At 33.6% G+C, this 23,558-nt stretch overlaps 3 protein-coding genes across 3 annotated transcripts; all 3 read right to left on the reverse strand.

Moving 5' to 3' along the window:
* Nucleotides 1-862: 862 nt before the first annotated feature.
* Nucleotides 863-6,820, reverse strand: LOC132190110 (enhancer of rudimentary protein). The gene is made up of 4 exons (XM_059604998.2): nucleotides 6,714-6,820; nucleotides 3,901-3,994; nucleotides 1,428-1,548; nucleotides 863-1,231 (listed from the first exon to the last, which is right to left on the reverse strand). The coding sequence occupies exons 1-4, from the start codon at nucleotides 6,714-6,716 to the stop codon at nucleotides 1,141-1,143; spliced, it is 309 nt and encodes a 102-aa protein (XP_059460981.1). The 5' UTR covers nucleotides 6,717-6,820; the 3' UTR covers nucleotides 863-1,140.
* Nucleotides 6,821-9,120: 2,300 nt separating this feature from the next.
* Nucleotides 9,121-13,580, reverse strand: LOC132189906 (phospholipid hydroperoxide glutathione peroxidase 1, chloroplastic). Its single transcript, XM_059604741.2, has 6 exons — nucleotides 13,214-13,580; nucleotides 12,552-12,628; nucleotides 12,333-12,394; nucleotides 10,751-10,869; nucleotides 10,503-10,670; nucleotides 9,121-9,321 (listed from the first exon to the last, which is right to left on the reverse strand). The coding sequence occupies exons 1-6, from the start codon at nucleotides 13,478-13,480 to the stop codon at nucleotides 9,292-9,294; spliced, it is 723 nt and encodes a 240-aa protein (XP_059460724.2). The 5' UTR covers nucleotides 13,481-13,580; the 3' UTR covers nucleotides 9,121-9,291.
* Nucleotides 13,581-14,726: 1,146 nt separating this feature from the next.
* On the reverse strand, nucleotides 14,727-16,340 carry LOC132189517 (uncharacterized). Its single transcript, XM_059604258.2, has one exon. It carries the CDS (start codon nucleotides 16,338-16,340, stop codon nucleotides 14,727-14,729), a length of 1,614 nt encoding a protein of 537 aa, XP_059460241.2.
* Nucleotides 16,341-23,558: the final 7,218 nt, after the last annotated feature.

A 23,558-nucleotide genomic window follows, 5' to 3' on the forward strand; every position in this document is an offset into this window, starting at 1 on the left:
GTTTTGTGTATATAATATCTTAAAAACCGTGACACCACATTCACCATGCAAACTATTTAATTTGTAAAATTTAATATAAATCATAAAATGAACCATCTTTATTTTACTTGAAATTGAGAATCCTAATCTACATACCCATATCTACTTTTTATTCTTTATTTTTTATTTATTAAAAAAAAAAAAAACCCAGCCCAAGAAATAGGATAGTAAACACTCTTTTAAAAAAGAAAAAAAGAATTGCAGCCATTCACTATTCAAATTGTATGCAAGGTATTATCAATTTTAGGATTGAGATTTGAGACATTAAGAAATGTTGTAACAAATTAACTTTTTGTTATTGCTAGCCGGTCAATCATTATGTATAGTGTTTTCGTTCAAATTAGGGCTCCATTGGTAAACGTTTTTGTTTCAATACTATTCATCTTACTTTTTCATTTTTTCAACATTCTCCTACTTTTTACATTACATCAATGACTTTTTATTACTATTCAAATAAAAAAATAACTACAAAACAAAATTTTTTCATTTTTCTATACCAAAAATTCTTACATTTTCACCTTTTTTTTTTTAAAAAAAAAAAAAAAAAAAAAAAATTCTTACATTTTTTTACATTAATCAATTTTTGCTACAGTATCGGACCAAAATCGTTTAACAAACACATCCTAGGATGTAGAAATTTCTTTGAATCCGGTTTATAAAATTAACATATGTCTAGTGAACATGTCAAAAGCTTATGCTTTTTTAATAGTACTAATAAAGTTGTTGGAGGAAATTCTGTCAAAAAGCACGTGTAGAGAACAATTCAGTGAAGCACATCCCAGAAAACCAATGAAAGTTCACAGGAAACTAAGAGAGTTCAATATCAGGGCCAACCTTCCTAGCTAGGCAAGGGAGTACTTCCATACATAATAACATTACCAAACAAAAGCAGTTGCTTTTCATCTGAAACTTGAGCACAAAGCTGTGTTTGTTCAAAAATATATGCTCACAAAGAGAGAGGGTCCACCTTCCATATTAAACACCTTGACATCAGATACAACTCAAAATTCTAGACATCAAACCCATTCCAGTTATACAGAATCCAAGTCTACAGACAATCTGGTGGTAATTAGATACATAAGCCGCAGCATCATAATAAATTTAGTGAGCCAATTTCTTTAGATGTTGAAAGGTGCGCTGTTTAATCCATTGCCGGTCGTATGGATAATAAGCATGGATTGAGTGATCATAGCTGTAAGCCAGAACCAAACGGCAAGTGTATCAGTTATAAATCACGGTGCGTAAACATACATATTCTTAATTTTCCATAGAAAAAAGGGAATATTCATTATCACCAAAACAAATTGGAAATCATCTAATAGGTGATCAACTGGCTAGCCTCTGTAACTAAAATCTAGAGAGAGAGAGAGAGAGAGAGAGAGACATACACTAAGGCACTCAAATCTGCCAGGCCATCAATAAAATTATAGAGATCTGCAATGTCATAAGTGATGTTTCTGATGGCTGGATTCAACTCCTTAAGCTTCCTTTCATATAGTCCACATATACCTATACACACACAGAGTAACATCATAACCTCTAGTAAATGCAAGAACATTGGGAGATCAACCAAATTACAGTTTGGAGCCATTTAGATTCGATTTTATTTTCTTCAGCATTTTATCCATCAGCAAAACAGATCTATCTCCTAAATCAGTGATCATCAGGGAACAAAAAATAGAAATGTTGGGGGGAGGGGGGGGGAGAGGGAGGGGGGGGGAGAGGGGGGGGGGGGGGGCGGTGGCGCATAGGTAGCACTTTTTCCAATTTTACCCTCTTCAGCCAGTGGATGTTCTAAGTCAGAGTCTAGTCCAATAGGGGTGTCCATTGTCAAGTCCTTTTCACTTTGTCGCGGTCCACATCAAATGCGACAAATATATCGATTTTTACCTAGCAGAGTAGATGTTGAGTTTATAGATTATAGATTTTCATATACGGCTGGTTCAAATATATGCTCATACGTTACTCTAGCAGCTGCATTTCCAATTTCCAGTTTACTGGTGGTTACACCTTGCAAATGAAACCTTTTTCCTTATTGTCTCTCTCTCTCACAGACACACACACACACACACTATATATATATATATATATATAGAGAGAGAGAGAGAGAGAGAGAGAGAGAGAGAGAGAGAAGATTATATGGGTAACCCACCAATAACTAAAATAATTCCAGCAATTCTTTAATAAAGTAAAAAATATTTTCCTGACCATGGGACTCTTTGTCTGGGTCTCATCCATCTTAATGAGTACCTCTGAATTACGGATCACTCATGCTTACACAATACCACAAAGGTTTATTAGACCAACATAAAACCACAAATTTAAGTGCTTTGTACACAAACATGACATAAAACAAAGAGATTTGCTACAATACATTCTCCTCACCATCTCCCCACCATCTTCCCTCTTTTAACATCTTGATTTTTTTTTTTGGAGATGGTGAGGAGAATGCAAAAAAGCATTTGCCTAAAACAAATATATGGAGGTAACTATTGTGAAAAATTGAAATGTGGGGGGGGAGGGGGGGCCGCATAGGTAACACTTTTTCCAATTTTCCCCTCTTCAGCCAGTGGATGTTCTAAGTCAGAGTCTAGTCCAATAGGGGTGTCCATGGTCAAGTCCTTTTCACTTTGTCGCGGTCCACATCAAATGCGACAAATATATCGATTTTTACCTAGCAGAGTAGATGTTGAGCTTATAGATTATAGATTTTCATATACGACTGGTTCAAGTATATGCTCATACATTACTCTAGCAGCTTCCAATTTCCAGTTTACTGGTGGTTACACCTTGCAAATGAAACCATAGGTAACACTTTTTCCAATTTTCCCCTCTTCAGCCAGTGGATGTTCTAAGTCAGAGTCTAGTCCAATAGGGGTGTCCATTGTCAAGTCCTTTTCACTTTGTCGTGGTCCACATCAAATGCGACAAATATATCGATTTTTACCTAGCAGAGTAGATGTTGAGTTTATAGATTATAGATTTTCATATACGACTGGTTCAAATATATGCTCATACGTTACTCTAGCAGCTTCCAATTTCCAGTTTACTGGTGGTTACACCTTGCAAATGAAACCTTTTTCCTTATTGTCACACACACACACACACACTATATACACATAGAGAGAGAGAGAGAGAGAGAGAGATGATTGTATGGGTAACCCACCAATAACTAAAATAATTCCAGCAATTCTTTAATAAAGCAAAAAATATTTTCCTAACCATGGGACTCTTTGTCTGGGTCTCATCCATCTTAATGAGTACCTCTAAATTACAGATCACTCATGCTTACACAATACCGCAAAGGTTTATTAGACTAACATAAAACCACAAATTCAAGTGCTTTGTACACAAACATGACATAAAACAAAGAGATTTGCTACAATACATTCTCCTCACCATCTCCCCACCATCTTCCCTCTTTTAACATCTTGATTTTTTCAAAAAAAAAAAAAAAAAAAAAATCAAGAGAGAGGAGATAGTGAGGAGATGGTGAGGAGAATGCAAGAAAGCATTTGCGTAAAACAAATATATGGAGCTAACTATTGTGAAAAATTGAGTACTTCTTTATTTAGTTTAGGCAATGAAAAATCTAACGAAGAGGAAAAACAAAGTTTGAACACTAAAGTAAAAAAGAAAGAAAATGAAGGAAATGGAAGGGAAACACAAAACAAGGGAAAGCAAAACAAAACAGAAAGGTCCTCAGTCATAGTATATGAAACCACCACCCTAATTGATTGTGTCACCAAAGAAAATTGAACCTTTGCTGAAGTCTAGCATAAAACAGTACATGTAGATGATGATGAAGATGGTGTGCTAATAAACAACAACCATATTAAACATACATAATACATCACATACCATCCATAGCTTGACTTATTGACTCATAATCCATAAATGTTCTAGTGGATCTGTTCGGAGAAGTTTGCATCAAAATAATAGTGTGCCTATTAGCCTGCAAATGAAGACAGAAGACAATTAGTCGGCATCATAGCCAGTAACAGGCATGTAATTGATCACATAAGGAAAGGTCAACAATTCACACTAAAAGATCTGGCATGTACAGAATGAAAACTTCATTATATGCTCAAGAAAGGTCATTTAGAGATTTAGCGGGAGAAACTGATAGACATAGCTCTTATCAAAAAAAAAAAAAACTGATAGACATAGCTGCAATGTTATAAACCCAGCACATATAAATATAACATAGATAAGGTAATGTGGAAGTGTTAATACTGGATGCAAAAGGTAGCAATGCAAATAAGGGAGAAGGGAACATGAGCAACAATTATTGAATAACTTAGTGAGGAGCATGTACATGTTTCCACAGAACAATGTATAACTATAACATAAACTACAGAGATTAAATGAGTGACAACAGACTGAATCAATGCTGTTATGTGCACATGTAGAACACCAACTCCACTTACCCGTTCCGGGGTGGAGGATTCATTGAGGTAAATGTTCTTTTTTATTTATTTATTTTATATAGGGAAGTTACATAGCATCCAATGAGTTTTGAGCCCAAAAACTTTAGCCTCCACCTTGTTCTTACAAGGGGAGGAAGCTCCATTTGAGATATAGCTCATTTAAATGATGTGTTTCACCAACATAACTTAAAATTCTATAGTGCGCATTGCCTCTTAGCAACTCATGATGAATCATGATCATATCTAAAAAGATTTATCTCAGATTTAGTTGGAAATTGAAGCCCTGAATTGAGAGTAATGATTTAATTAACTGCTTGGCCAAACAACTGATTATTCAATGTTAGTCTAACATAAATGATAAAATCATCAATTCCACAACTAAATGACCTATCTATATACCATCAAATTCACAAATTAATTGTTCAGTGCTCTCGCCACACTTCTGAAGTCAGGCAGGGTCTACCGAAAGATCTGGTGAAGCCTTTCGCCACTTTTTTAGATGCCCAAAATCAGCAAGCTAGCCAAAAGACTAGGACTACAACTCCACTATTACAGAAAACATGGAACTTTTCCACCTCCATTCTTCAATGTGCATGCAATACAGCTAAGCAAACAAATTGATTCAGCTGAATATGGACAAAGTTTAACTTGCAGCATTCAGTTATTCTCAACCAGAGTAAAAACAAATTAAATAATCTTCTTAAATTAACCTCTTAGAAGAAGGTAGCAAAAGCTCCCTTGGATAGGATAAGCTCAGCCAGAGCTAGTGAATTGCAACTGGTAAACACATTGTGGATTAAAATATGATAGGTCCCAAAGTATTATCAAGAAAAAGAAATTTCTTACTTCGACATATTGTCAGACTAATGGATGGCAAGAGCTTGATGCAACACAGAAACAGTTAAAATAAATATAAACCAGGTCACCAGATTCCAGACATGTTAATTTTACCACCAAATTAATAGGAAAAACTCTGCATCCTTCTCCTCATATATCATTTCACATTAACAATCTATCTATCATATCCCAATATTAAACCCTACTAAACATCACATAGACCATCATTCCCCACCTAAAGTACAGACAATGAGAAGGAAGAAATCAATAATTACTATTAGTAAGCATAGATATATGACCATCAAAGATTCATTGTTCCACATCATTCTATGAACCATATGGAAAATTTTTGTAGTAACCATAGCCTTATCCACTTTGATGGACCATCCGAAATACTTTAAAAAGTGTAAATAAATCACACTAGACCGGTAAGTAGGAAATGCATAATTGAATTTCTAAACCATGGAAAACCAATTTACCCCTATCCGAGGTCATTTAGGGCCTCAAATATAAGATTAAGTTTCCACATCATGAAAAAAAAAAAAAAAAAAAAAAAAAAGAAGCTAACATCCAGAATTAAAATCACCAAGCATCAGATGTTAGAACTTGCTACCTCCAATTAGAGTTCGAAATAAAATTAAATAGAAAATATTGTATCAGCTTATGCATTATTAAAATAGCAAACTGAATCATGTAATATATATGAAGCAGGAATTAAAACCTTAGCCCATCATTTGGTTCCCTAGAAAAAGGTTGGGGGGAGAAAATTAAGCCTAATTTCCATGCTGTTATCGTTTCCAAAAAAAAAAAAAAGAAAAAGAAAAAAAAAGACCACCCCAAGTGAACACTTTTCAAATCCCGTTTGGCCGTTTCCCAAACAAGGAAAGAGCTACGACTATTTTCTTTTTCCTAAATCAGGTAATATATCAAGCAGGAATCAAAACCCTAGCCCATCGTTTGGTTCCCTGTAAAACGGTTGAGGGGAGAAAATTAAGCCTCACTTCCATGCTGTTTTCATTTCCAAAAAAAAATTGAAAAACAAACAAAGACCGGCCCAAAGTGAACACTTTTCAAATCCCCGCTTCCCAAACAGGGAAAAAGCTTGACTTCTTTCTTTTTCCCGACAAATAAAAAATCTAAGACTTACCCATCTATTTACCTACATTTTCTCGGCAACCAAGCAGAAAAAAAAAAAGGAACAGAACTGAAAATTGAAAGTAAAAACCAAAACGCTAAGACGAAGAAGTTCTAGCACACTAACAAAACCCTAATACTAGAGAAAAGGATCGGCGATTACGAAAAGTGGTTTTGCGATTCAAAGAAATTGATTATATAAACCAATAAACAAATAAATAATAGAGCGAGAAAATAAAAAATAAAATAAATAAATAAATAAATAAATATTACCATGTGGAACAAAGCGATGGAACAAAGTGATCGGACAAAGCTCAGTGAAAGCAAATGGTTCTCTTCGCAGCGACGCAAAGTACCCAAAGTGAGACGAAGACTTGGGGAGTGGCATATTGCCAGGTCAGCGACGAGGGCAAAATTGGAAATGCATCAGATTGTTTTGGGCCGTCTGATTTGTAGACCATAGTCTAGCCCAGCTCGAAAAAATGCTGCGCTTTCTCAAAATGTTCCTCTAAAATTTATTTAAAAAGAGTCACTATTTTATGAGATTGTGATACATTATTTGTGAATTAATTTTTGAAGAAATTTTTTTGGAAGTGTAGCCTTCTTATATTTGTAAAGAGTTATTTTTCACATTCATTTATCACACTCAGTTCTAGGGGTGAAAAAGCGATTGCGGTTAGCGGTTAGTGGCTAAAACAGCTTAGGCGGTTAGTAAATTTTACTAACCACCTCCGCTAACCGTGCCCAGTTAGTGGTTAACCGCATCCAAATAACCGTTTTTTTAATAACCTCTTTTTTGGGCCTTTTATTAGGCTTCTTTTTTTTTGGCGGTTTTGGACTGGTTTTGGGCCGGTTTTAGGCTTACTTTAAACGTTTTTTTGCTCACTTTAAACAAATTTTCTTTTCCTTTTCATGGCCATTTTAGCATTAAAAATTTATATATACCAAAATCCTTGTTGGTCACCTTCTACGACTTTATACAACATATAATACAAATAAAATTACAACAATTTTTGTAAATCATCACTTCACTTGTTGTCTTGTACACAACATACAAATAAATAAATAAATATATATATATATTAAAAAAGCGATTAGTGGTTTTCAAAAACCCAATAACCGCTAACCGCTAGGCGGTTTTTTAATAACCGCTTTCAAAAGCGGTTAGCGGTTAACAAAGCGGTTAGCGGTTCTAAATTTACACTCCTACTCAGTTCACACTGGCTAACATTGTTTTTTTTACATGACTTTCTATGTCAGCCACTTAAAACATGTCACATTAGCTAATGTGAAATGAATGTGATAAATAGGTGTGAAGAGTAGCATTACTAATTTGTAATTCATAATTTTTATAATCCTAAATTATAGGATCATTTGCAATATCTTCTAGATTTTAAATTTCAACTAGGAAACTATTTAAGTAGTTACAGAATTTCTATTATACTTCAGCATTTGGTTGTAGTATGTTTCAAGAGTTGGCTGATCACCCATTAAAGCAAGAATAATGCAGCTAATGTTAAACTTACTCCCACTTCTCCACACTCATTTCCCATATTCATAGATGGCTTTTAAAACTACCATTAGATTAAAATTCAATAAAGATCTATCTCGTATCTAATTGTGGTTTTAAAAGCCACCTACAAGTATAAAGAAATAGGAGTAAAGTGTAGCATTACATCTGTATTCATTGTGGGCGATCCGTATCCATTGTGGGTGTTAGAATATTGAGAAGATATTTTCCTAGCACGAGAGAATTGAGAAGGAGAAACCTCTAGCGTACTGATTGTTGTGCCCTTTAAAAAGTAAAATAATAAATGAATAGATGGTAGATCATAAGATTTTACGATTTTGTACCATTTCCAAAGAAGATATTAGAATCGTAGAAAAAAAATTGAAATTTCCTCCCTTTCCTAATTTTTTTTTTCTTCATATTTTAACTTAATTTTCATGTTTGTCAATTGTCACATTGACCGAATGATAATGCGATGCGCAAAACTTCAAAGTTAGGGCAGTGCACAACTTGTAGGAAAGCAGCAATGATAAACATGGGAAACACAAAATGCATCCAAAACACACATCTAATGATCATCCTTGATGTCCCTTCTTTTGATATTTCCTATGTGTATTTGGTATACATTATGATCCTGAATATCAAATCTGTAACGGGATAAATTTAGATAAATTCTTAAAGAGAACCTAAACCTCCTTCCAATATATGTTTGGGAATATGAGAAGATTTTAGAGGAATCTCAAGACCTCACATCCATCTAGGATTAGATGCCCTTTTACAATAGATGACTCCAAGTCTCCAACAACAATGAAAACTTTTTTCTTTTTTCTTTTTTTTTAATATATATATGTCCGCACAATAGGAGAAAATGGGAAATGAAAATTCAAACTAGTGACTTCCGCTTCATGAGACGTGGTCCTCAGCCGATTGAGCTACCCCTTGGGGACCTCATTATGAGAACTTATTAAACATAAAGACTTCCAAACTAACTTAAATACAGACTAAATCATACTCTCAGTAATCCAGAGGTGGGCATAGATATGAGGACTCAATAGTCCTTACTTTTTGAGGACTGTAACAGTATATTTCAAAAAGGATGAGGCCTGGAGACCATATGTGGGGAACTTTGCAGCAATCGTAAACATTTGTGGATTTAATGAATCAATTGCAAAACAGGAAGAAAGCAACTTTATAAGTATGAATCACAAATAACTTGTACAGAAAGTACAACTATGTGAGTGATGAGTAATCCAGATATTTACATATACCACATACAGTCTTTCTTCTTCTCTCACTCTCAGCATGGCTGATCATGCCATGCGTACCTTTGCAGCTCTATGTTCATGCTGCGACGACCCGTTGGATATCCTTCTGAAATAATTTACGCAATCAATCAGAGAAGTAGAAAGCAATCTATTCCAATGGTCTTCACATGTAAGAGGAAGTTTTGGAAGAATTTCACTATAAAAAAGTAAACAATTGATGCCGTAGTTTCCAAGCCAATTAGTCTCAGAAACACAGACAGAAAATCCAATATGTACAGCATCATGACACGACACCAACTTCAGACCTTTTCTTTTGGGTCCATTGGGTCTATGGAGCTACAAAATGGGAGCTAGCCATCTCCCTTATCTTAAACTCCCCATCATTCGGCGTACTCGACTTTAGGTTCCTCATTCGGCCAAAAAGACTTCAACAGCACTGTTCAAAATTTCGATCTCATTTTGATTAAGGGTGCGGGTTGATGATTATGTTACTGAATTAACTGCCTTATGCATCAAATGAACTCTATCCCCATCCCCCACCCCTCAAAAAAACAAATTATGTGTAGTGAGTTCTCTCTTTGAGAACCTTATCACATGTGAACTAACTCTGGCCGACTGCCTACATCATAAACTTCTGAATAGTGGGTACCTTTGGATTGAAGTTACTAACAGTTTCAAACTTAAATTAACTAAACCACAATATAGAGGCTAGCACAATTCAACAACTCAAAACAAAAGTAAAAAAGGTTCATTCATTTGCTAAAAATCAACTTTCAAAGAGTCAAATGTCATCTACATATTGCAAATGGATTGCAGATCAACAACAAATTCAACCCCTTGACCATAAAATTAGGTATATGAAACCTTCTATATACCAGGAATAAATGTGGGAAATCATTAGATGCAATTGATTACATGTCTAAGTTTTTAAAATTAGTTCTCTCCCTGCAAAGCTTTAATCCAAAAAGAGGTTGAAAACAGATTTGTGAGGAGCACTCATGTTAATTTCCGAATATGACCTACTTCGAAAAAATTTCACTTTAGATGCCGTTCTTGTATTATGAAACCATTTGGTATGGCTACATCTCCATAGGAATTATAAGTGTAAAACAACTTGACTTTCATAACAATTAGGTGTCCTGAAATATTTCAAGTAGGGCAGACAGCTTCATTACCATTGCCAATAATTTGTAAAAGTTGAAACAATTGATTTCAACCAGTACTTAATATCAAGGAACTTCCAAACTCCAGAATTGAATGCCAAAAAATAATGGAGGAAAAACATACCTCAATTTGAAAAGGTGATGTTGTTGGTGGGTATCTCTCAACAACTTTACCATTTTTGTCCACCAAGAACTTCTCAAAATTCCATTTGATAAGATCACCTAAAAATCCTCCAGCATTTGATTTCAGGAATTGGTAAACTGGAGCAGTACTTGGCCCATTGACATCAACCTGTTGCGAAAACCCTTAGTACTAGGCTATGGCTCTCTGACAATCTTGTTATGTACAGAAGAAAAATGCATTTAACACACCTTATCAAAAATCGGAAATTCTGCTTTAAACCTTGTACAAGCAAACTGCTTGATTTCTGGGTTTGATCCAGGTTCTTGCCCACCAAACTGATTGCAAGGGAAAGCTAGAATTTCAAATCCTGCAATGAGAAAACAATTTAAAAGTATCACACTCATGAGAAAACAATTTCTTCCTTGACTTAGAAATTCTCCACGTGTGTGAAAGACGCATCAATAATAAATCTCACTCTTTCTTTTTTTAAGGACTTTTCAGATGCTTTACAATGAAATGACTTAATTTTATCCTAAATTTAAACAAAACAATGATGGATCAGATATGCATCAAAGGCGGCCATCTAACATTTGCAGGACCAATTAAACTTCCCACACCTATCATTTCTTCAGGACCACGTGTTGAGCAACTGCATCAGGGAACAGTGAGTGATGATGGGTTGTTTTCATATTTTTAGGACAACTTGATAGACAAATACAAACAATTTGACACACCCAAATCAGCCACAAACCTTACATAAATAAATTTATTTTTTGATAAGTAATTCAATCTTATTAGAAAGTGCTTTCGGGAGCAACCCAATTACACATGGAGTATAAAAAAGATAGCACCAATTAGGGAGAAAAAGAAGAAAACAAATTCAGAAATTCTAGAAAATTAGAAAGTGAGAACCATTGAAAGCAACCATCCCCCATTAAGAGTTTTGAACAAAATAACTTTTACTTCTATCACCGTTCTCTCACAATCTTCAAAATTTGAGCATAATGTTCTTTCCAAATACACCAAATCAAGCAAAGCAGACCTGTTCTCCAAACTTCCATATTATGATTGCTATCAAATTGGCCTCTCCAACTAGCCAACAAGTCCACCGCCTATTGGGGCACCACCTACTCAATTAGTGGAGTGGAAGATGATTGACGGATTCTCCGCTCTTCTTGGACATACAACATCAATCCATCATTATGATGTGCATCTTTCTTTTTTTGATAAGCATGACGATCCTCTTTCTAAAGCTATCCAAAGTCAAAATCTTCCTTAGCACTGCTGTCTAAACAATGAATGTCACTCCCGAGAGGCCTTGTTTCTCAAAATGCTCTTCCAAGGGATAGAAAATCCAGCATGAGGGCTAAGCACATTATAAAATGATTTGACCTCGAACATCCATCTTTTGGAAGGGATCCAAAATAAGTACTAGGAGTCATAATCAGTGCTGTCCTATTGACACTTAAAACATCAATACTTCCTTTATCTCCATTTCATTGCCATGAATACAAAGAAAAAAGAAGAAACTTTGTCACTTAAGGCTGTCTTTGGTTCCATACTCGAGTACATTTTCTGTTATTTGAATCACATAAATATGGGAACACAGGGAAAACTTGTTTACAAATTCAAAAAATGAGCAATGGTGCATCCAACTCTTACTTCGACTAATAACACCAAAGCAGTAGCTAGACGCATGGACAAATTTCTGAAAGGTAAAAGATAAACAGCCCAACATGTTAATTGCAGTTCAATTGGGTGTAAGTGTCAATTTTCAAAAGATCTTAACACTAAAAATAACAGCACTATCCTCCATTTTCTGTAGCATACCTTGAGTTTTGTACTTCTCATATATGTGAGACAGTTCTGAGTAATTTGAAGGTGTCAAACCACTGTGATTAAAAAAAAAAAATCCAGTTATATCACAAATTGAAATGAATATGATACATAAACTGGGATTTTAAATAGTAGACAAAATAAAAAAGGGGATAAACTTTGGCTGAAACACAAGTAGTCAAAGCTGCAAAATCATCAGTCAGGCGTGAATACCATTTTGAAGCCACATTGACAATCAAGAGAGCCTTCCCCTTAAACTTGCTAAGAGAAACATCCTTCCCATCAATATCCTGCATCAACAACCTCCATACATAAGCACAATATAACTACATACTTACACGTTCATCCCCAAATTTGGTCATCCTGATCTTAAATTGTTAAAGACATAACAAAACCTCCCAGGAGGTACATAGAGTTTCCATTGGTAACCTATTAATCTTATAATCGTACTCCAAGTTAAGTTTACAGCAATTTTTTCTCTACCTATTAAACCCACACTAGAAAACACGAGTATGAACATTTCTTTACGAACTCAATGAAGAAAGTAGTATGTTATTAAAATTGAATTCACTGCACATTGTACCATTCAAGACAAGATTCACATCTACTAATTGAAACCAACTAGAGACTTTCTCTTCACCACGAATTAGGCACTGCCAAGATACACGACAGAATTGCCACTAACCAGTTCTTAAAGTTTGGTTTTTTTCCTGTGTCACATCCAAATGCTGGAAATTCACACACACACACACACATATGTGTGACAAGAATACTCACAAATGTTTATAATTAATCCAACACCCAATACCCACTGCCCATAACTCAAGTTCCTCACAGAAGAGTCACAATTCAAACAAAATACCAAAAACACTTACTTTGACGGTGAAATCATAGATAGTCTTCTCCGTTGCCGCTCTGGCGTTAACTCCGAAAGAACGAGATTTCAAGAGATACCCAGGAAGAGTTGATGATTGAAAAGAGAGCCCGAATTGAAAATGGGCTGATTTGGAGGACCCAAGTGAGGTTTTGGTGGATGGGATCGAAAAAGCCATTGAAGGCCATAGAGAAGAAGAAGAAGAAGTTGTGTTTATTTTGGTTTGCATTAAACCATTAAAACAAGCAGAGAAAGGCATTGCAGCCATTTTTGTTTCCCTTTGGAAATTCGGTGGCTTGGGACCAAAGAAGCTTTCTAGTTCAACGTGAATCCTGCTCTCTCTCTCTCTCTCTCTCTCTCCCTCTCCCTGAGAGTTACTTTAGTGGAAGTTATGGTTACACGTGGTCTTTTTGTCCGCCTGTTTTTTCTTCTCTTCTCTTCCTTTCTTTTCTAAGTTATCCAAAACCAAAAGAATTACCGCTCTCTTAAAAAAAAAAAAAAAAACCTTAAAATATTAAACACTCTTCATATTATTTTCATATTGTATTATAGCAATATTTTGAATAAACTGTTTAAACTCTTACAAAAATACGAACTAATTTCTCATTTAAAAAATTTTCAAGATTAAAAAGAAAAATTAGAGTGAATGTTGGCTACCCTAAGTAGAGAATGAATGGTTACACGGTCATTCATGTCTTGATCGGAGTGGATGCACATCTACTCACTTTTTTAATTTCTTCTTTAATTTTTAAAATTTTCAAATGTTCTTAAGTAATGCTCTATGCATTTGTTTGAGTTTTCTTAAAATAATAAGGTGTATTGAGCCTAAATTTATTATTGTATATATATTCATGTGTTATGGCTCAAAAAATATAGTGATGAAGGAGCTGACACAAAGACTGGGTGTCTTGTTGTTTTTGGGTTTTCTAGCTTAAATGCTTTAGTGTGTGTGTGTGGTTGTATTCTTTGTAGTGCTTTGAAATGTGTATATATATATTGATCATTTGTGTGTTAATTTATTCATTTTGCAGTATCTTGAAAAAATTGACCTGGAACAAGTTTGATCTTCTCAACTCTCAAGGGTCAGCTGATCAACTTTGTGCAGGTTGAAGGAGCTTACAGCAAACCCCTAACTTGCAATTACTTCCTTAATTAATTAAGTTGGAAATTCTCCAAAGAGTGTGAAAGAATTCAAAGAAACACCAATATATGGGATTTAAAACCTTAATTCAATAATAGAAATCCCATTCTTTTCTCTTGGACTTGTCGGATGCTAAAATAAAATGGCTTATGTTGTCGTTAATTAGTTTGAATACAACAATGATTGATCGGATATACATGAATCTGGTTTAATTAATATAAATAAACTATAATCAGCGATGTCCTGTTAACACTAAAAACATCTCAACTTCCTTCATCTAATTTTGATTGCTATGAATAGAAGAAAAATGAAGAAACTTTTTATAATACTATTTTGAAGCAATATTCACAATCAAGAACCAATTATTCTTCCCTTAATATTTTCCTAAAACACATTGGGAATGAGCAGGGAAGTCGCATTGGGCACAATAATAGAACCATCGTTTGTGATCTCTTTCTTTTTCGCAAATTAGACAATAGTATTCTGCACAATGAGCTTCAGCACTGTAGGTGAGCTTGAGGAGATGATCGTCATCTTTGTGACTAGCTACGAGCGGAAGAGTTGCACATTCGAAACCCAAGGCGAAATCACAATAAGTGCATACAAGCACACAAGGTTTGTCGTCAGAAGTGAAATTACAAACATGACATTTTCTATTAGAATTAACAGCAATGGAGAGAGGGTGTTGGTGACCTTCATGTTTCAGGGTTTCCGGAACTGAACAACATTGAAGGTCAAACCAGAAATTACACATTGCACAAACATAGGCGAAGCCACTCATGCGACGTTGACAAGCCATACATTGGAATCGTCCATAACTTATGAGGGTGAGCAAGTGTGGATGAAGTGGATGTCGCTTGTTTCTTGGTAGTTGAGCACATCCACTGTGAAGAAAGAAATTGCATGGTGTACAGCTATAAAACGGGGTGGAGATTAGTCCTTCACAACCACCACAAAACTTATCATCCACGAGCTCTTTGTTGCTAAGAACTAAACCATGTTGATGGCTAAAATGTTGTATCTGCACAGCCCCTTCAGCCTCCATAACATTTGTTTCTAATTCCTCACGCATAATCTTGAGATCTACATCTTCTTCATATTTAAATGCACATGCCAAGTGGGCAACGTAACTGCATTCTTTACAATAATAGGCTCCGTACTCTGTCTTCACTTTTTTACGGCAGAGATAACAAAATATATTGTTGTGCTCTTTGACTTTATGAAGAGAGTAGGTGAGAGTGAGAGAGTGATCATGACTTGTAATTCTGATGATGCCTGAAAATCCAGTACATTTGGTGTGAATCAAGAGTTGACAAGTGCTACATAGGGAGGCTAACTCATTGCCTTCCTCACCACAAGCTTCACAAGTGAATTGGACCTGCTTAGAGAAAGAGATCAATGAATGTTGGCAATCATCAATATTGTTAATTTGCGAGCGGGTAGTTGCACATGTGAAATGAAGATTGAAATCGCACTCACTGCAACAGTAGAAGGGGTATGCATTGCAGTTTTTACCGCAAGCATTACAAAGTTTTTTCTGTGGCTTCACAAGATAAAGGGTGTGGTTTGGGTGGTGGAAGGGGTGTTGTTGTATTTGGGGAGGCAGCTCAAGGCATGATTTATGGAGGACCAAATTGCAATCGGAGGTGGAGCATTTGTATCCGGCACCAGATACTGGCTTCTCACAGCCGAAGCAAACAAGGTTAACGTCTTCCTTGCCATCATTTTTCACTTCTTCTGTGAAGATGAAGCGATCATGATTCCATAAGCCGGAGTGTAACAAAAGGGCTTTGTGATTTGTGGGTACATTATTGAGGCATGATATGTGAAAGTACATCTCATCTGTACTCTCGAGTGTAAAAGTGGCACCCAATATCGGTTTCCGGCACGTCCTACAAACAGCTTCCTCACCTTCCCCCAACCATGTTGCCCACAGCTCTGCATCATCAAAATATCTCTCTCTTAGCAAACCTTGGACGATGCGCATGCCGTTCGTCTCCATATATATATTTCTATGCATGGCTGAGTGAAATTAGGAAATAATAATGAGGATCCGAGTAGGAGTAGTAGTAGGAGGAGGTAGTAGTATAGATTTGAAGATGGAAGTGGTTATTAGTATTATTTGTTGGAATTGGAAAGGCTGGTGTTTGGTTTGGTTTGGTTTGGTGGTGTTGTAGTAGTGGAGGGCCGAGGGAATTGAATTGCTCCAATATTCAATATTTATTTATTTGTTTCTACTTTAATTGGAATAATAACCTTTGGCGTTCACTTGCCTACAATTAACGCAAAGAATAGATTTAATTGCATTAATTGCCCCCAATTCCATTCCAGGTGTGAATAAAGTGGAACATTTAATTTGCATGGCCCGCCCACTCAAATCCCACTATTTTCTGCAAACTAAATAGATGGCTTCTTTTTTTTTTTCTTTTTTTTTCATGTGATAACTATTTTTTTAAGGTGTGTTTGTTTCACTGTAATTTTATTTTTTTATCGAAAGATGTTTTCAATTAAAAATATTTTCTAGGAAAACTAATATTGATATTCCGTTAAAATTAATACTGAAAATGTTTTCAATTCTTGGGCTCCTACTGAAATTCTTATCCCTCAAAGCCACATAAAAAAAAACAAAAAAAAAAAAGTCAAACACCAAACAAATCCAATTCCACCGACGTCATAAAAGAAATCAAATCAAAACACTTGGAGGCTGGAGTTGAGGAAATCAGATTGCAGTTTTTAAAATAAAAAACAATTCCACCGATTTCGCCAATTTGACTTGTTGTATTGCTAGATATACGACATGAAGCATGGACTATACAATTAATCTATTAATAAAAAAGTTGTATAAAATAAAATATAAAACTTAAAAAGAAAGTTCTAGAATTGTGAAAAGAAAAAAATAAACATTCAAGATTAGAATATACTTCCACCTCATCACAAGATATGTTTTATGTAGCTTAGAAGTTATTTTTTATTTTTCCTTTTCTTCTTTTGACTCTAAATAAGTTACTTCACACAAAATAATGGGACATGCAAATCTTTTTCTTTATTCTCCGAAAAAGTTACTTGGCACATAAGAGGATGAGAATTTGGGCAATACAAATCTAATACAAATCTAAAAGAGATGTTAAAATATATACCTTACCACTTATCTCAGCTATCCTCAACAGATAATTTGCTTGTGTTTGTGGGCAACCGAACACCACTCAACTTTGGAATGGGTAGATCAAAGTAGAAATCGTTCAGTAGGGCCGGGATGTGGTCAATTATGGGCTTAAAACAGTTCATATGGATTAAAGCCGAAAGTTACTTGGCGTTCAACGGAAGCAAATTAATGTTGCTTTTTTAGGATCACGGTGGAAAGTGGTAAAGCAAAAGAAACAACTTGTATACGAGGTACTAAAAAAAAAAACTTGTATAAGAGGTAAGTAACATATGCTAACTGATTAGAAAAAAAGTAATATATTCTTACTTTTTATCTACGTAAACATCTCTTCTGGTGAGGGGAAAGGATATTCTTTTCTTTTTTTTCTTTTTTTTTTCACAATTCTAAAATTAAGTTCTTTTCTTTTTTTTCTTCAATTTTTTATTTTTTATTTCTTTTAACTTCTTTGTTTTATTTTTATACCCTCTCAAATTATCACAAATTTGACAATGTCCTCCTCAAATTTTCAATTGCGACAACGTCCCCCCGAAACAGTTAAATTACCATACAATTGACAATGTCTCCCAAGACCAGCAAAAAAACAAAAGTGACACTCAAATTCTTTTCAATAAAACAAAAATAATCCAATAAATTAAAAAATTAATTTTTTTTTTCTTTAAAAAAAATGTTTTTTTTTTTTTTTTAATTTTCACACCCTGATTTTTTTTAAATGATTTTATTTTTAATTTTATTTTATTAAGGGTATTTTCGTCATTGGGGACATTGTCAATTTTTGGTAGTTTGACTATTTGGATGGGACGTTATCGTAATTAAAAGTTTAGGAGAAGACATTGTCAAATGAGTAGTAGTTTGAGAAGATATGTGCACTTTTCCCAATTTATGTTTCATTCTATATCCAAAAAAAAAAAAAAAATAGATAGCTTCTTTATCTTTATATATATATATATATGAAAAAAAAAAATATTCATAACCTCTTAAACTAACACACAATTTGCGATGTTTCTCCGAACTCTCCCGCAAACCTCCAAAATTTTGCAATGCCACCTAAATACAAAAATTTCCTAATAAAAAAAGCTGAATGACCCACGACCATATATCGTGGGTCACCTTACCCATGAATTTAAGTTAAGAGTCCAAAACCCTATTTTTGTAAATATGATTGATAATTACCAAGTATTGGTGGAACAATTGAAAGTCAAGGATCAATATTTTCTAGAATTTGTAGAGTTTTCTATTAAGTAGATTTCTTTAACTGTGAAGGATCAAAAATATTGAAATAAATTATTTGTTATGTTTGAAGATAAAATGTTTTAACTCTTAACACCAATCTTCAAAATTTTGAGCATTACTCTCCCACTAAATAACTCCAGACATCTAAATTACAACAATTTAGGGCAGTTCATTAGAATGTCTTTAATGTTTGGGAATTTTTGCCTCTTTTGCTTACTCTTAATGCAAGCATTGTACCTCTGATTGTATTGTAAGGGTTTTTTGGGCAGAATGAAGTACTTGAAGTTTTGTGTTCAAACTGGTCACAGACCACTGCTTATTTATGCATCTCATTGTGGCCTATGGATTTTGGCTTTCTTATAGTTGATTTTAGTTCTTTGTTTTTCTAATTCCTTTTACAGTATTTGCTAATGAGTAATGCTATACAAGTCCTTCTTATGTCTCTCTTGTATTTCTCTAAAATTGATGTGGCTTTAAAATCACCATTAATTGGACAAATCCATTAATCACCATTATACAACATGAAGCATGGACTATACAATAAGTCTTTTTCATGTCTCTCTTGTGTACCTCGAAAACTAATGTGGCATTAAAATCACCATTGAATTTGTCCAATAATGATTTTAAAGCCACATCAATTTTAAAAAAACACAAAATGTACGTAAGAAGAATTTCTAGCATTACTCTCCGTTAATAAAATCATTTCCAAATTCTTCAACCAATATCATTATCAACTATTTTTTTTTTAGGGTGTGTTTGTTTCAATGTAATTTTTATTTTTATTTTTATCAAAAGATGTTTTCAATTGAAAATATTTTATAGGAAAACTAATGCTATTCCGTCCTTTGGTTGATAGCTTAAAAATAATACTGAAAATGTTTTCACATGTTGGGCTCCCACCGAAATTCTTATCCCTCAAAGCCACATAAAAAAAATCAAACCCACCAAAAAAGCCATCCTGGTATGGAAATGAGATAGAAATTATTGTAATGGAAGTCCAACAAACGGCCCATGAAGATCTTCGGATAACAAATCCAATTCCACCGATGTCATAAAAGAAATCAAATCAAAACACTTGAAGGGAGATAGGTGGGTTGGTGTGGGTCACAGTCACAGAGGCTGGAGTTGAGGAAATCGGATTACAATTTTTAAAAGTGTAAGCCATTTTCCTTAAATTTTTGTTTTTGTTGACAAAAAAATGTTTTCAAATTGACTAATATTTTCAATCTGTCAAAACACCAGAAAATGCTTAAAAGATTTTTTGAAAAATATTTTACATTAAGATAAACATATATAACCTTAGTCTTGCATTACGAGATTATTATAGCTGATGTATGAGGATAGTTGCTTCTCAAGAAAATAAATAGGCATTACTGTTCTTAACAACAATTCAAAGCAAGTAAGCAACAATTCTCCTTTTAAAAATGTGTGAGCGAGAATGCTACCAATAATACTGGCCGTAGCGGCCCATAGTATGATGTTTTCAGTCCTAAACTTGAGAAATACAATTTGCTTGCATTATATGCCATCAAATGGTTAGATCAACGTATAAATCATTTAATAGTAGGATCGGAATGGGGCTTACTATGGGCTTGAAATGAGCCACATGGACTAAACATATGCCGAGTTGCTTTTTTTTTTCTTTTTTATTTTTCACCACACCCTTCCACTAGGATTTAACATAAAATTCATTGGTGAAATTGAAAAAAAAATAAAAATAAAAATAAAAATTGAAATATAGATACACTAAATTGTGAGTTTTTAAAGTTTACGAGAATAATTATATATATTTTTTCCTTCTTTTGAGGGGTGAAATGGAGTTTTCCTTTTTTACTTTTTCTAAAATATTAAATTTTGACTGCTTATTAATTTTTTTTTTTTTTTTTCTGTAGTATACCTCACATTTCAAAATAATATTTCACATATGTATTGGACCTCATTCAACTTATACATGATAGAGAGTGTTAAAGTATTATTATTATTTTATTAAGGATGTTTTCGTCATTGGGGGATATTGTCAATTTTTGGTAGTTTAACTATTTGGGAAGAAAATTATCAAATGGGTGGTGGTTTGAGGGAATATGTGAACTTTCTCTCATTTATATTAGCCATTCTTTGTCAAAAAAAAAAAATTAGATGGCTTTATATATATATATGGAAAAAAATTATACATAGCCCCTCAAACTAACATACAATTTGCAATGTTCCTCCAAAATTTTCAATGCCTACCGAATACAAAAATTTCCTAATAATAAAAAGGAGAACGACCCACGACCATCGTGGGACACCATACCCATGAATTTTTTTGGGGCATTTTTGTCTTTTTATATGAAAAAATGGGTACATTGCAAATTTATATATATTTTCTTTTTTGCTTTTACTTATTTTATTATTTTTTTTTTGTGACCAAACAAAGTGTAATACTAATATCTGTGAGACACTTCAATAGTATAAGTTAAGAGTCCAAAACCCTATTTTTGTACATAAACCCCATTAATGTAAAGGAAGTCCAAAAAAAGGGCCCAAGAAGATGTTTGTTTGGATAGCAAATCCAATTCCACCGATGGCATAAAAGAAATCAAATCAAAGCAGTAATTACCAAAATCCACCAAAAAAACCCCAAATTTCAAGGGTGAAGTAAAACAGCACGTGGCGTGCCATGCATGCCAATGCAATTTTTTTTTTTAATTTATAATTAAAAAAAAAAAAAATTGCACTGGCATGCGTAGCACGCCGCGTGCCGTGTATCACGGTCCAAATTTCAAACCCACCAAAATCATTGACCCAACATCATTCGTTGCCTTTTTCAGTGGCTTTTTTGCTGGGGGTTTTCGGTGCGTTAGGGGTTCTAACAATTAGAGGGAGATAGGTGGGTCGTTGTGGGTTAATGAGGCTGGAGTTGAGGAAAATGAATTACAATTTTTGAAAGTGTTAACCAGAAAATATTTTTAAATTGACTAATATTTTAAGTCTATATAAACACTGGAAAATGCGTAAAAGACTTTTTACAAAATATTTTACAAATGCAACCTTAGTCTAGCATTTTATAAGATTGTTATAGCCGATTGCAAAGAAAAATTATAAGGGCTCTGGTTGTATCGGCCTATAATGTGAAGTTCTTGGTCCTAAACTCGACCCGTGGTTTGTTGTTATTCGTAATCCAATGTAGTTAGTTGGAGTCCAATTAACTCAATATTTCAGTTGAGTCCATTTATTATTGCTACTCCAAGAAAAGAAGAAGCTATTAAATGTTTAAATAAGTAAAAGTTACCAATTTGACTTGTTATATTGCTGGATATTAGGCATGAAGCATGGACTATACAATTAATCTATTAATATAAAAATTTTAGAAAATAAAAAATAGAACTCAAAAGAAAGTTCTAGAATTGTGAAAATAAAAAATAAACAATCAAGATTAGAATATACTTTCATCTTATCACAAGATATATTTTACGTAGCTTAGAAGTTATTTTTTTATTTTTCTTTTTCTTCTTTTATTCTAAAGAAGTTACTTCACACAAAATAGTGGAACATACAAATCTTTTCCTTTATTCTCCGGAGAAGTTACTTGGCACATGAGAGGAGGGGAATTTGGGCAATGCAAATTTAACACAAATCTAAAAGAGATGTTAAAATATATACCTTACCACTTATTTTAGCGATCCTCAAAAGATAATTTGCTTGCATTTGTAGGCAACCGAACACATCTCAACTTTAGAATAAAGGGTAGATCAAAGTAGAAATCATTCAATAGTAGTGCCGAGATGTGGTCAATTTGGACTTGAAATAGGTGATATGGATTACAGTGGAAAGTTACTTGGCGTTCAACGCAAGCAAATTAATGTTTTTTTTTTTTTTTTTTAGGATCACAGTGGAAAGTCCTAAAGCAAAAGAAACATCTTGTATACGTGGTATTCGAGAAAAAAAATAAAAATAAAAATACTTGTATACTAGCCATATTACTAGGTAAGTAATATATTCTAACTGAATAGAAAAAAAAGTAATATATTCTTACTTTTTAGCTACGTAAACATATCTTCGGGTGAGGGGAAAGGATATTCTTTATTGCCTTTTTTTTTTTTTTTTTTCACAATCCTAAAATTTTCTTTTAAGTTCTTTTCTTTTTTCTTTTTTTTTTTTAATTTTTTTTTTAAATTCTTTTAACTTCTCTATTTTATTTTGATACCCTCTAAAATTATCACCAATTTGACAATGTCTTTCTCAAATTTTTAATTGCGACAACATCTCCCCAAAATATTTAAATTACCAAATAATTGACAATGTCCCCCAAGGCCAACAAAAAGACAAAAGTGACACTCATATTTTTTTTCAATAAAACAAAAATAATCCAATAAATTAAAAAATTAAAATTTTTTTTTCTTAAAGAAAAAAATGATTTTTTTTAATTTTTTTAATTTTCACACCATGATTTTTTTTTTTTTTTTTTAAAAAAAAATTGTTTTATTTTTTATTTTATTTTATTAAGGGTATTTTCATCATTGGGGACATTGTCAATTTTTGGTAGTTTGATGGTTTGGGTGGGACATTGTGGCAATTAAAATTTTGGAGAGTGACATTGTCAAATGAGTAATAATTTGAGGAGATATGTAGAGTTTTCTCAATTTATATTAATCATTCTATATCAAAAAAAAAAAAAAAAAAAAAAAAATTAGATAGCTTCTTTTATATATATATGGAAAAAAAATATTCATAGCCTCTTAAACTAACACACAATTTGCGATGTTCCTCTGAACTCTCCTGCAAACCTCTAAAATTTTGCAATGCCTCCCAAATACAAAAATTTCATAACAA

The sequence above is a fragment of the Corylus avellana genome, chromosome 9 (genome assembly GCF_965113065.1).
Source record: "Corylus avellana chromosome 9, dhCorAvel1.hap1.2, whole genome shotgun sequence".
NCBI classification, from domain to species: domain Eukaryota; kingdom Viridiplantae; phylum Streptophyta; class Magnoliopsida; order Fagales; family Betulaceae; genus Corylus; species Corylus avellana.

Coding starts and splice junctions, on each gene's coding strand:
- LOC132190110 (XM_059604998.2), bottom strand. Junction 1,549..3,900: donor AATAAGTCAAGCTATGGATG/GTATGTGATGTA, acceptor GTGTGTGTATAG/GTATATGTGGACTATATGAA. Junction 1,232..1,427: donor GCAGATTTGAGTGCCTTAGT/GTATGTCTCTCT, acceptor TCTGGCTTACAG/CTATGATCACTCAATCCATG.
- LOC132189906 (XM_059604741.2), bottom strand. CDS start 13,480: ATGGCTGCAATGCCTTTCTCTGCTTGTTTTAATGGTTTAATGCAAACC. Junction 12,395..12,551: donor GTCAATGTGGCTTCAAAATG/GTATTCACGCCT, acceptor TTTTAATCACAG/TGGTTTGACACCTTCAAATT. Junction 9,322..10,502: donor CATCACCTTTTCAAATTGAG/GTATGTTTTTCC, acceptor AAATTATTTCAG/AAGGATATCCAACGGGTCGT.
- LOC132189517 (XM_059604258.2), bottom strand. CDS start 16,340: ATGCGCATCGTCCAAGGTTTGCTAAGAGAGAGATATTTTGATGATGCA.